Consider the following 14,755-nt stretch of genomic DNA (forward strand, 5'->3'; position numbering starts at 1 on the left):
ATTCACAAATATGACTCTGGCCCACATTTCATTCCATGACATAATTAACAATTACCCACAGGTTTTTAACTTAATACACTAATTCCAGAGAAATAGTCAATCTGAAAATTGATGATCACGACAGAGAACAAAATCTGCTTCAGATCATTCATCTTTGTGCTGTGCTTGTATCAGATAACTGTGCTGATACAGAAAACTACAGTTTATAGGAAGGAACACAATCCTAAAAAGGCAATTGTGTAATACTTGCAAGTGATTGCCAACCATATAACTAAAACAGAATTTATATTACAAAACAGCCATGCTGAGTCCAGTCGTTTACCACTAACTGCAAGTAGTTTCTCACCGTTGTTGCGCCAACAGTATAGATACCTTTCAAAGACTACTGTGCAATAAAAATCCTATTATTATTTAAAAGAAATACAAATGTATTTTATTTAAGTATCCAAATGCTCTTTATAACAGTTCCAAAAACCTTCAGCAATCTTGACAGCTCCCCCTGTGTCCTCCACACGCCCTCCCTGCTGTACACGCACGGGCAGTGACCTGTCCACGGGGGGGGTGTCCGAGTGCTGGGAGTGGGTGACGGAGGGCGCACGTCTGGCTGTCCCGCCCCCTACTCATAACTCTTCGGGTCTCGGTTCTGGTGGGATCAGACTGACACAGGTCACCATGTCCGGAGAGTTGAAGTCTCTAGAGGGATTACTGGAGAAGCATGTCCCGGCAGAGGAGCTACGGGAGGTCTGGAGGGTCCTATATGGGAAAAAACTTAGGTGAGAGTTTTTGTAACTTCGAGAGAGACATAAGTGCACTGATCGAACTTGAACCCAGTAGCATTGTGCATCGTATAACAAATATATGCATGACTATGGTATTTGATCCACTTGTGGGTCTATTGTGCTGGCTTGTGGGTCTATTGAGGGTCAATTGTGCTGGCAAAGGGGCACCAAAGGCAGTTAGAATATGTAAAATTGTTATTTGCTAGAGTGAGGCTGGGGCTGGAAGCTCTTACAGTAAAATTATATACATATCTGCTGCTGCTGATGATGAAATTGTTGAACTAACAGACTTTTAATTATGGAAAAGGACCAAATGTAAGATATTTGTCACAGTGATTGTCCAATATATATCAACAGGAGCCTGGATCTCCCCAGTGGTGCTGTAAATGCTGCCTCTCAGAGAGATTTTGAATTAAAAGGATATATATTTGATGCTGCTACAGAGCAACTGCGAAGTCCTCGAATAATCAGGGTGGGATTAATTCAGAATAAAATCCAGTTACCAACAACTAGTCCAGTGATGGAACAGGTATGCTAATTGTTTGGTTGAAAAATAATCTTTATTTTGTATAAAAAACATACAATACATTACATTTAAGATTACTGCATCACAGCGCAACTGTAAGCACACTACACCGTGAAACATAATCATTCTTACTGTTAGCACAATACAAGACATAAGGTATAAGATATGACATCTTACACTATATATCAAGTGCTGCACTAACCATGCAAAAGTTATTCAACATAACGGTTTCAAATAAGCAATGGTTGAGAGGGGTAGGTGGGAGGAGATCATAGGCCAGAAATTTTATTGAGAGACAGACAAAAATATACTGTTAATCGCAGAGGTGGAACACAGATCGCTAGTTCTGACCCTCGGCATCTGCCGTTCAGCGGGCCCCTTTATTTCCACGGGCCCCAGTGCGCCTCACCACTGGTAGTTCCGCCACTGGCTAATCATCTACATGTGCATATGTTGTGTTCAGCTGCTGTACTGTGACTGTAGAGTGCTTTAACCGTGTGTTGTCTTGTAGCAGGGAGGTGGTGTTTGTCATTGGAGAAAGTCCAATGTTCATTGCATTGTATAGAGTTGAAAGCTGGAATGTGTGGGAGAGAAGCTTGTAAGCAGCGTTCATATTAATTTCACACTCAAAATTCACACAAAACCATAAACTTGAGCCTGTAAAACAGACCAGTGCATTTTTTAAGCAGAACTTGGATTGGTATAAATGAACAACTTCCTTGTAATATGCTATTTATTATCTCTTCTCTACAAGGATCCATGAGAAACACATCAATAAACACCTACTAACTCAGGGTTGAATTTGGGTTCAGATATTAAATGTAACTATGCAGATTGCACAACACGCACAGAGCCATTTTTTTAACATTTACATTGTGAGCGTGCAGAGCACTCTGTGTTAGTCATGCAGGATTATTAGAAGAGGGACTACCAACTCCCATTGCAGGGTCATAGCACTACCACGCATGTTGCACTGGTATTTCACTGATGCTATTGATTCCTATGGGCATTGCGTGACTCTGCCACGTGTGCATTTGAACAGAGCAGTATAAGCCATGTATATTTTACTTGTACCTACAGGTTAATGCCCTTCACAGGCGCATCGCTGAGATTGTGGAGGTAGCGGCCATGTGTGATGTGAATATTGTCTGTTTCCAGGAGGCATGGAGTGAGTATCTACCCACATAACAGCCCTCGCAGATCACAGACACAAGACCTCCAATTATGTGACATCCCAAATGACAACCTATCATGCAAAACAAATACATTGCATAATCATTATATTAGTTTACAACACAAATATACTCACATGACTATTATCGCATGCAAAGAATCTACACTGACAATGTGTAACTTCAATAATGCAGCACGGTCTATAACATGGTCCCCATTTTGAATTATATACAGTATATTCCCTAATCACAGAACTTCAGATGTTGGTATTTGTATTTGCAAAGCCATCATGGCAGGCTGAAAAGAGGCTGACCGCATAGTTCTTACTGACCGGAGGGAACTTGTAATGGGATGGGAAGAGGTCACTGGAGGACGTGAGTAAATGAAGCAATGCAGATTCCAATAGAGGCAGACAGTCCTGCACGTAGCCACAACACAAATGGGTATAGGGTCCATCCTTGGCTCGCAACGATAAATCTAGATTAAGCCTTTTTGGGTTTTAACAAAACTTAAATTTACACCGCTGAACAGTGGGAACATAGTGTTTATTACGGTCTTAATACGCTTTATGATGTATTTGTCCATTGTGTCTTACAAAGGATATGGGGCCCCACCAACTTCATCTTTGTCCTGGGCCCACTGATGAACTTGTCTTGGTCACTTTAATACATGCAGGATCCTGTGCAATCATTAAGTAATATCCCAAAAACAAACAACAAACCTTTTGCTTCTTGACAAAATCACCCCACAATATTTTAAGTTAAATCTGGATGAGTCAGCCATGCAGATGAATGTGTTACACTCTGTTATACTGTAACCAGCTGCTTCCACTGTGAGTAGTGCCAGGGTTCAAAGAGAGACATTAATCTGTTTTTGTAATGCCAGCGATTGAAGCAATTGCTGCACAAAACATGTACATTTTTCTCAACCTCTGAGGGCTCATTAACACATATGCACTGTAAGAAGACATACGATTAACCTGTGCTTCTGTGATGTGTTTCTAACGCACATCCATGCGATTTTTAATGTGTTGTGCTTTTACCAATACACACTATTGTCCTGATTTGGGTTTGTTAACATACGAGCAAATAGAGTGTGTTGTGTTTAAAATCTTTAAACCTGGCACTGGTTGGCATAGCACTATTAACTCTTACATGTCCAATTTTTTTAAAAATGGAGAGAAGCAAGGCCTTAAAACTGGGTGAGTTCTAAACTCTACACGGTATCATTACAGCAATGCCATTTGCTTTCTGTACAAGAGAGAGGTTACCATGGACAGAGTTTGCTGAGTCAGCTGAAAATGGAATCACAACCAAATTCTGCCAGGAGGTAAGGACGTTGATAACCACTCTTACTAATTAACTAGAAAGATCGTCAACTATTTATTGTATACCACAAGTCCTCTCTTTAAATCTACATATATCATGTTGACATTCTGAAGCATGAAGGGTCAAATGTGCTGTTTATTCCCCAGTTATATATTTGGTGGACAGAATAAAGAAAATTGAAATAATCTTTATAAAGTGAAAACTCTCATCAAAAAATGATTTTTAAAATGATAAAATGATTTTTAAACATATTGTATAAATTAAAATATGTTATTTGTCTCTTATTTAATACGCAAAATTTCAAATACAGGTGAAACCACAGCTCATTACATTTCCTAGAGTGGTTACCAACCTGGGTATTTCTGTAATCTGCTGTTGGTGGCCCAATAGTGCTGGGATGCTGCTTATTTTTATATTGTTTTGTTTATCTTTTTATTGTGGCTTGCAGATCCACTACAAAGCCCAGGCTTGGGTATGGTAACCTATAATACACAGGAACTAACTACCTAAGTGTTTATACTTAACTAAGTATGTACAGCATGCTGTCTTTCACTCCATGCTAGAAGGGAGGTGCTTATCTAACTACACAATCAGACAGTGACTGACAGCTGACGAAATCCACTGTATGGATTGGATGATTAATACTCAGGGGCAGAGCCTGTGATGTCACAATGGTGCAAACTTTCCAATTTTGTTAAGATTCTTGTTTTTTTATTATAATGACTAAAATGAAAACTAACATATATGGTTATTGATATTAAATTATTACAATACATTATATTTCATAGTTTAAGGATTAGAATATTGCATTATATTATTCCAAATATGCCTGTTTAGGTATTTTCCTTTCTGCAATGATCCTCGTGGTTCAGACCAGAGTAAAAATATTTTCTCTATCATGTAGGTATATGGAAGATTAATTCTTAACAGAGCTGCAGTGGAATATTAGGGTAACATGGAACATGGTATTTATATCAGTCATTCTACACTTTGTTCTTTTCAGCTTGCAAGGAAGCACAACATGGTAATTGTGTCTCCAATCTTAGAGAGGGATGAGGCACATGCAGACACACTGTGGAACACCGCTGTAGTGATATCAAACACAGGCGCCGTTCTTGGTAAAAGCCGGAAAAATCACATCCCAAGAGTTGGTGACTTCAACGAGGTGAGACCAACACACAGTTTAGTAGGTTGTCTCAAACGATACATCAATAAATATTGTGCATGATACTACAGAATTTCAAAAAAATTCTTACATGATTAAACATGGATGGTACTGACATTTGTGGTTCTTGTTGCTTAACGATCTTGCTGTCTTGCGGGATAATTATCTGTCCCACTCATTAAAACAAAATTTCTGGACGTGATCTTAGAATTTTTATTTAATTAATTGAAAAAGCCTGAATTTTGTTTTCCAGGAATTCGTTGACTTTGTCTTTCTGTTCTCAGCATAGAATAGCTGTCCAAAACTTTATAAAGTCTTTGGGGTCTATTTATGATGCAGTGAAGAGCTTAAAATCCGGTAAAAGTAACGGAAAACGTTACTTTCACCGATTCGTCTCATTTAACATAGCCCTAAGCAAGCTTCAGCTATTTAGCCCCATAGACCTCTATGAGAACGGTGAACTGAATCTTTTCATCAAGAAGTAAAAAAAAAGTTTTTCACTGCTAGCACCATCTCAGGAAGGCGTTACTTACCTTTTCCAATGGAGCGTGGTTCCACTGGAGAGGATCCGTTTCGCAGGCTCCTCCCCTTCTTAGGTCAGCGTTGACTTTACTGCGCATGCGCAATGAAACATCGGCGCATCCGCAGTAAGTCAACTCCGTTTATTCCATAGAGCCAGTCCCTTTTGTTGAAATGAGTTTTGTCGTAGAGGGTTTTTTAACCAAGGATTGCGAGGCATGTAAGTGTTCTTGAATAGTAGCGGTACATCTTTCTGCATCACTGAGATTACTACTGCTGCCCATCAATGATAAATAGTCCCCTAGGTCTGTTGCCAACATTTTAGGGCACCATCTCACAAATCAAACACTTAGGGGCATATTCAATTGTTGGCGTTATAGGCAAAAATCACGCGGCGCGCGCACTATTACCGTTATTACGGTAATAGTGCGCGTAAATACCGTTATTACGGTAGTTTTCTCGCTGGATTTCAGCTCGCGGCTCAGGGAGCTGAGAGCTGAAATCCAGCTTACTATTACCGTAATAACGGTAATAGTTTTAACGCCGCGGGGAATTCAAACAATTAATTATGCCCCTTATAGTTTATCTACCATACATATCGACTGTTTTCTGTTTGTAGCTTAAAACAACAAAAACTACAAAGTGTTTCAATACATAAAGCTGCAAAAAATAAATACCTGCACACAAATATAAAAGTCAAAACATTTATAAATAATAGACTTTGTACAGAGTATATAAAGGGCGCAATAAACTTGCAAAGCAGCTGACACATAATAGAATTAAAACACCAGGCATTCAATAACTATATTGTTCCATTATAGTATGCTATTTAATAAGCAAAGATGAGACAGTAATACCAGGACATTGACTATAACAATATAGTTTCTTTAACTACCACACAGTATAATGTATAGTGAAATCTGTCAGGCACAATGTAATAATAAAGAGTAATGGAAAAGTCAGTTAAACAGTTAAATAATAAGTTAAATGCAGTGAAGGTGTTTTACATTTATTGTCTACTTATTTTAATTACATGAGTACTAGGTCATGGCTTAACGGAGCTCCATGTCCCTTGTTTGTGTGTTCCAGTCCAGTTATTACATGGAGGGGAATACAGGACACCGTGTGTTCCAGACAGCATATGGAAGGATTGCTGTCAACATCTGCTATGGAAGACACCACCCCCTTAACTGGTTCATGTACAGCATGAATGGAGCACAAATTATTTTCAACCCTTCAGCCACTATTGGGGAGCTTAGGTAATGATGTGATAGTCAGAGGAAATTAAGACATTTCTCAAGTATTTTATTTATTATGGCTAAAAGATATAGGGTGACGAATTGGTGCAGAAGAAAAAGGTTATGTAATTTTTCTGGTGTAGTTTAAAAATCTTAGGACAAAAGAGAGAGAAAGTATATTCAGATATGCAGGCACTCCAAAATCCATACTAGAATATAACATCACATAAACTTTATTACATTCATATTAAAATACTAGTGTAATGTACATTACTATGTCATTTAGTGAAATATGGTCAAAATATAGTTGTGATTCATAGTGGAAGATATATGCTTAAAAATGTAAAAGTGTTAAAGAAATATACTGACTACTCCCCTTACTCAGTGAGAATATAAATACATCTTATATCAAACATTTTGTATATTTTAAATAAGGTCAGGTATGTTCTTGTCGGTATAGATGTGGTTCTTGTCTCCAGGTCTCCCAAAGTCTCTCCATTATAGTGTTGTTTTAGTTCTCCTAAAACATTAATTTTATTTCAAGAAATTATTAGTTTTAGGTATATGGGTCGCCAATATATAGTTTTTATAGCTCCGATTTAGTGGAGGTAATTAATATAAATCGCATACTAGCAATCGTTCTATAAAAAATATCTATCAATTACTTTTCTTTATTTAGAATATAAATCTGGGCTTATAAATATCTGTGCTTATCCATTTGTTGTAGAAGCCACAAAAACATTTAACTGACCATTCTATCATAAATGAAATAAAGAAGTAACAGAGCTAATATATTAGATTGTATTTATCCATGAATAACCGTTTTGATCTATCGACAATCCGGGTTGGCGGAACACGGTAAGCACTGCAGGAGGGGAACATGCTTACTGTTTGCCACTTACCCTCCCCCCCCAAAAAAAAATTAAATATACTGTATATCAAATGCCTTGATTTAGTACAGCGATAAATATAACAAGCAATCAGTAAACCACAACATGCATTAGAATACTGGTTCTGATTCTATTAATTCAGATAGTTATATATTTAGAGCCATAGAATAGTTTGTGTTACATTGCATTCGTACAAAAAGAACAGGTTTGGTCTCTTGCAACAAAGTATCTTAGTTCCCATGTTACTGGAAATTATATAAGTAAAACACACTTTTATTTTATGTGGTATATGAACAAAAATCATTACATGTCGGAATGCAGTCATTTAGACTAGTGGTAAGTGTAGTTTGCGCTCAGTAAACCGCTTCATATATTAGAAAACCAGCTCTAACTCTATTTGTGCTGTCAGAGGCTTCTTATTATAATTCACTATGTAGACCCTTACCAAATAGTTGTGATTCAGATCTTGATTACTATATATACATTAAATTAAAATTTTAACATACAGTCCCCGATTCATGTACATCTTATCATTTTTTTCTTTCTCAGTAGAAATTGATAAATATATATAGTATATACTCAGGTATGAGGTTCTCCTCCTAGGTCCACACAGTTTTATTTTAATAAAACCATTACACAATATATCTTTATAGCATCTAGAGGCAGGAAAATTATTGCAGGCTTAATTTTTTCAAACTAGGAAGCACGTAGGCTGTTAAGATGGGTACACACCTATCCAATTATCGTGCAGATCACACTGTTCACTACTGTTTGATCAAATATTGCAAGAGTGTGTACCCGTTATTATGTTTCCTTGTTCCGAAACACATCGCATCTGGTGATTTGGTTTTATAAACTTGCTAAAAGTCAAGATCAACAATGGAACAATGTCTTTTCAGCAGATGGTTATGAGAGCTGAAGATCACAGAAGGTAAATTGTGTAGGTGTACCGATAAATTAGCCCGCTCAGCAGGACTTTCAATTGTTGGTGAAATCGTTAGAGACATTGCATCTGACGTAAGATTGCATAGGTGTGTACCGAGCTTTACGCAATTTTTAACTCCCATGCCAAAAGCCTTACTATCATTGTATTTGTGTTTTAGTACTTTTTAGGCATGGTGCTTCAAATTACAGGACAAAAAAGTCCTGGAGATGATGTATGCCGCGTGCAGGTGTAGAAAGATCCTAAATTAAGAGGTTTTATGACCATCTATATAGTTATCCAATAGGTAGACGACAAGGTATCTCACTAGTTAGATGTGACATGCTCTGTCTCTTCGCAGTGAGTGCCTATGGCCCATAGAAGCAAGAAATGCCGCTATTGCCAATCATTGTTTCACCTGTCCCCTCAACCGTGTGGGAACTGTGAGTATGAAACAGGCGCATCTGTCTCTTCTCATGTTATTAGCTCACTTTGTGTACTAAAGCGGTTATATCTCGTTAGTCTGTATTCATTTCTCCTGAATGTTTATTTTCAGGAGCACTTTGAAAATGAATTCACCTCTGGAGATGGCAAAAAAGGTGAAAAATTATAAATGCTTAAACAGGAATGGTCATAAATATATATAGTATGTAAATATTTCAAAAGCATGTCAGAATTGGTATTTCAATGCAAATAACACACTGCAAAAATATAACAGGTATTTGGGTAATGCCATTTGCATGCCAGCCGAATCGATGCCTTGCTCATTAGATCTATAGAGCTTGTTGTCATCCTAATTATACACCTCCAGCTACAAGTCTGTGGTAGAAGGGTGCAGTGGAAAAAAGTGGTGTAATAGTGACAAATGGATAGGAGGTATTTTGTATTTCAATCACCTGACCCATTTTCATGTTTTGAGATACTTCAGGTTCACCATGAATAACTTTTTAATTTGTTGGCTACAACAGGTAATTTTCTATTGTTTTTTTCTGGACAAATAAAGACTCTCTTTTGGTAGCATATTGGAGTAAACCATTGTTTTGTAGAATTGTAAGAAACAATGGCAGAAGTAGAAAAAACACCCATCATTTCAAGATTCTCCCAAAGGTTACGTTCAGGAAAAATACCCAATTTATGTGGCCCAAATGTAAATAAACTAGTTTTCCTAAGTTGAGGGATATCAAATAGTGTATGTTTAGAATAGAATTTAATATTTTAATATTTTTTTTAAACCAGGGGTTGACCTTCAGAAGTCATAACAGACTTCATTTGGTCTCTCCTACGACCAATACTTTTCCATAGTACAGGCTAACCAAAGAGAAGACACACCAATTCACCATTGATTGCAAATGTGTTCCACAATGGAATGTATAACAGAATTGCTGATGGCAGAACACACCTTTGATATGAAGAAAACCCCCTGTATTCAGTTTTATATATGTCCCTGTGTCACACATGCTGGAGTGTTGAATCAAGTCTTTTTGTTCTGCAGCCCATCGTGACTTGGGCCATTTCTATGGGTCTAGTTATGTTGCAGCTCCAGATGGGAGTCGTTGCCCTGGGCTAAGTAGGGTCAGCGAGGGGCTGCTGATTGCAGAGCTGGACCTTAACCTGTGCCAACAGACCAGTGACAAGTGGAACTTTAAGGTGGGTACCTTGACTGTTAAACATCACACACAGATCCCCTCTATCTAACCTGATTATTATGATATCTTGTGGCATAACTTTTAAACTTCCGAAACCTCAACCAACTGTGGTAATATAAGGGAACATGGTTATGAGATACCTACGGTAATTTTCCTTTCCTAGTAGTTCCCGTGGCAGCATACAAATGGCTGGTCTCAATCCCCAAGTTTGATGGGACAGATCCTCCCTTCTGCTGCTCCTCACAGAAAATAAAATACATCACTTCTTACTCCTTAGCAATTCTGTGTACTTAGCTGATAATAACTTAAGGGTGGGCAGATTTATGCTGCCATGGAGACCACCAGGAAATTTCAAGAAGTATTTGGCAACAATTTTTCCTTTCCCTGGTGTCCCTATGTCAGGATATATGAATGGGGCAAGTGAATATGCTAAAGGTTTAGTTTATTTTGTGCATGAAGGATCTCTCTTCCAAAGGAAACAACCTGGGAACACTTCTTCTGGTGGATGAAGGTGTTGGCTGAGTCCCTTTTAGTTGTTTGACAAGTCTCCTCAAGAGATACTTTTGATTATGCGATCCATGAAGCTGGGATGGTCGTCCCTTTTAAAATGTCTTCTTAATGATACAATGAGCATTGGTGCTGGAGTCTACGCCACATTTTTTTTTTTTTTTACTAGCATGGGCTGGCTGGCTGGCAAATTTTAGCCTGGGGGCAAGCACACAGCACTGGTCCAGGAGCAGCTGTGCGCTTGCCCCCAGGCTAGTTTGCCAGTCAGCAATTATTCTCAGACCTCCCAGCATGCCCCTCACATCTCCCCACATGCTCCTCAAACTCTACGGGGATGGAGAGGATGGCAAAGATGAGCCTTTCAACACCGCAGAGGTTATCAAATAAAGTTTTAACTTTCTGATGGCAACCCAATATACTTCAAGAACCTCATGTAAGGCCCTCCAAACGGGCGGACATAACCCTTAAATTCTAGAATAAAAAAAAACAGTCCCAAAACAACTTTGGCACCCCCCATTACTCACCCACAGGCTCAGACCTGCTCCTACACACCTATGCAATCTTACTGCAGATGCAATTTCTGTAATGGTTTTACCAACGACCAAAAGTCCTGATCAGCATGTAGATTCATGCGTACATGCCTCCACAATTTACTTTCAAATATGTGCTCTTCATCACTCATAACCATTTGCTGAAAAGATTGTGACTCAACATATATCTGCTTACACCGCTGGTGTTAAGTGTGTACACACCTCCCCCTTTGCCTGACATCGTTAATAGGGATTTTTAGAAAATGTATAAAACCAAATCAAATTATGCAATGTGTTTGATACAATATAACATGTGTGAGAGCACACACACTCTTGCAATATGGGACCAAGCTGTCATTTATCGTGTGATCTGCACGATAATTGCATATGTGTGAACCCAGCTTTACTCCAAAATAACCCTCAGACCCCTACTTGTCAAAATTACCATTCCACATGTAATCCAAAACTCCCCCACATGCCCGTCCCAGACATATACACATTTCCCCCCATTCTACTCAGCCTCCCCCCACTTACCTGCATAGCCAGACCCCACAGATGAAGGAGAAGGAGAGCACACTGTGCAGAATGCACTACGCTAACTCCTGCTCTGATTGGTTGCACTGTGACCCTCCTGCAGTATGCAGAGGTGGTCACATGACACAGTAGCCAGCTGCTCCCATTCAGTCTTCATATTTTTATAAAGAAGCAGAGAATGAGGTAGATTGGAAACAGCCGACAGGTCCGACCTGCTACTTACCGCTGATTTAACTGAGTAAGACTCCCCAAAACCCTCACTCACGATTTAAATAATAATAAAAAAAATTTTTTCATTTTTCTTGCCCCATTGAGTACACATGGATCTTCTTTCTTTGATTTAACTTAGTTTAAAAGCACAAAAATAATCTGCATAAAAACAACCCACACACTCCTACAAACCAAACGACTGCCCCTACATGATCATAACCAGAATTAACCATGACTCCTTCACAAACGCCCAGCATGGGAAACTATTGGCATTGGCTGGCAGTGGAGGCTCAGAGAATCAGTATGTGGTGTTTGTTTTGTATGATGATTTTTCAGAGGTTTTTTTTTGTTTTTGTTTTTTTTTAAACTTATGAATTACTATGGAAAAAGAAAGAAAAATTATCTAATTAAAAGTAGTAAATGGAGTCTTTTGGCAGTTGTTTAACTGAAAATTGTGGTAAAATGGGATACATCATAGGGACTTCTATCCATTATAGTGAGCAGAGTTAACACACATCGTATTCGACTATGAAGTCCCAGGGGCTCCTCTACTTCCCAGCAAGGCAGAGATAATAATGGCTGACTATCCAGCCCTCCATTCTTTCTTGTTCCAATCTCTAGATTACACCAGCCTCTCCCAAGCACTAGTTTGTGTTTCTACAGAAGCACAGTCAGCAACGTGGCTGGAGCTGCAGCTATGCTTCTTCACAGAGAAGAGCTATGGTATGAGACGTAGCACAAAGAGCTCTAGAAGGCATTTTTATGCCTCCATAAAGAAATACAATAATTTCTGTTTTTCTGGCTGCAGATGACTGGACGCCATGAAATGTACGCTGCAGAACTAACCCAAGCTGTGAGACCAGATTTTCAACCTGACATTGTGCGAGAGTAACTGGACCGTGGACTAGATTTACTGCAACAATGTGAGCCCTGCACACCTTGTGTTTGAACATGAGTATGTTAGTTGTGTTGCCAGCTACGCATTCCTCACATCATAGTAGTAAAATGTTAAAACAAGTGTAAAAATAAATAAATTAATAATTCAATAATAAAGCTGTTTTGAATTTTTTTGCAAAGTATCATCATCAGCTTTTTATATAGCACCACTAATTCCGCAGCGCTGTACAGAGAACTCACATCAGTCCCTGCCCCATTGGAGTTTACAGTCTAAATTCCCTAACACACACACAGACCGAGAGACTAGGATTAATTTGATGGCAGCCAATTAACCTACTGGTATGTTTTTGGAGTGTGGGAGGAAACCCACGCAAACACGGGGAGAACATACAAACTCCACACCGATAAGGTCATGATTGAGAATCGAACCCATGATCCCAGGCAGAAGTGCTAACCACTAAGCCACTGTGCTGTATTTTCTATCTAGTGTCTATGACTTTACTTAAACCTAATGTTCAAACCTCACTGCTTGCTCTCTCTGTGCAAACATTAGGTGTGATCAGTTATATAACAAAAGAGATGATTCCACCATTACACACAGTAATATGGATTACTTTTGTCATTTAAAATCCTGGAACAGTGACTTTTTTTTTTGGGTTACCAAGGTAAAGCTCCATATATGTTTCAGTAATTTATCACAGCTATGTACAATTTGTGATTGTAAGATAGAATTCCTTTTCAAGACCTTGCCAAAGACTGACGTCTGATACTATGGATCTAATGACTATCTTTGGTGTCCAAAGGTTTTCACAGTTATAATCAAGTAGGACAAAGCCAGTAACATAACAGTTGTAATAACCTCCTCATACTGTTTCAGTGTCCAACCTCACATTTATAACTACTGCAACTTTCCCGAGGTGATCATATCTAGAATAAAACAAAAAAAAAAAAAACTTTTTAAATAACTTTTTCTACTACATGAATACGAGTGGACCTAGATATTCACTATTGGGAATAAAGTCTTGTATGATTCCTTCAGAATATGTGTGGGAGGGGGAGGGGCAGAAAATAATGTGTTTTGATACAAGATCTTACAGAAAAATGAAAAGTGTCAAAGGCACGCGCCTTGTTTAAATATATCAGTCTATGAAAAAGTCACCAGGCTTTTAATTTTGCGAGTCCAATAACAAGCCTTTAGATTCCCAAATGTGTATGCAAATATATCTATTGTGATAACCTGAGGTCATTTCTCCTTATAGTTGTGCCCCACCCTCTTAACACACTACTGCTAATCACTCATTTTTCACTTCTTGTGCTGTGGTTCATACATCATTATTTTAAATCCAATTCCACATGGACTTTGCAGTTATTTTGGGCTCTTTTATTTGTGCAATTATCTAAATAATGTAATAACATGCTGTAAATTAGAAACCATTGTGTACAAAAGCACAGAAACAATTATATTGAGAGATTGATGTGTGGTTATTCATAAAAACTGGCATTGAGTAGTACCAGAGTGGGGCTTTCAGATACACACACCATTATGCAATTTGGAATTGCTTGGCTCGTGTGCCATTTGTAGTACAGATGTCACAGTGCACCATAATGACATGCACTGTTTCTCTCCATTTACACATGGCAGACAAGTAGCAAAGCATTTTATGCATCTTGATAGCCATAGGCTATTTCATATACAACTGCCTGAGCAGATTCTAGTATCATGTGAGCAGAATCTGAAACCACACAAGATTTAGGTTGGAGAATACAGTACTATTAATGGGATGTCCACGTTCTAACACCATTTGATTATTGGTTTAAACATGCACTCCTTGAAGTTTCACATAATTGCCTTTAACTATTTAGATTGCCCAACTGCTGAAAAGGACAGAAG

At 38.4% G+C, this 14,755-nt stretch overlaps 1 protein-coding gene across 1 annotated transcript; it reads left to right on the plus strand.

The window, feature by feature from the left end:
- Window positions 1-548: 548 nt before the first annotated feature.
- On the plus strand, window positions 549-13,020 carry UPB1 (beta-ureidopropionase 1). The gene is made up of 10 exons (XM_075215468.1): window positions 549-773; window positions 1,137-1,308; window positions 2,386-2,473; window positions 3,713-3,807; window positions 4,810-4,971; window positions 6,580-6,749; window positions 8,902-8,983; window positions 9,097-9,139; window positions 10,033-10,187; window positions 12,776-13,020. Exons 1-10 carry the CDS (start codon window positions 673-675, stop codon window positions 12,857-12,859), a joined length of 1,152 nt encoding a protein of 383 aa, XP_075071569.1. The 5' UTR covers window positions 549-672; the 3' UTR covers window positions 12,860-13,020.
- Window positions 13,021-14,755: the final 1,735 nt, after the last annotated feature.

Source organism: Mixophyes fleayi, chromosome 1 (assembly GCF_038048845.1).
Source record: "Mixophyes fleayi isolate aMixFle1 chromosome 1, aMixFle1.hap1, whole genome shotgun sequence".
NCBI classification, from domain to species: Eukaryota; Metazoa; Chordata; class Amphibia; order Anura; family Limnodynastidae; genus Mixophyes; species Mixophyes fleayi.

Excerpts from the sequence above, each read along its gene's own strand:
- UPB1 (XM_075215468.1), top strand. The coding sequence starts at position 673 with ATGTCCGGAGAGTTGAAGTCTCTAGAGGGATTACTGGAGAAGCATGTC. Across the intron at positions 774-1,136 it reads CTATATGGGAAAAAACTTAG|GAGCCTGGATCTCCCCAGTG; the intron begins GTGAGAGTTTTT and ends ATATATCAACAG. Across the intron at positions 10,188-12,775 it reads GTGACAAGTGGAACTTTAAG|ATGACTGGACGCCATGAAAT; the intron begins GTGGGTACCTTG and ends TTCTGGCTGCAG.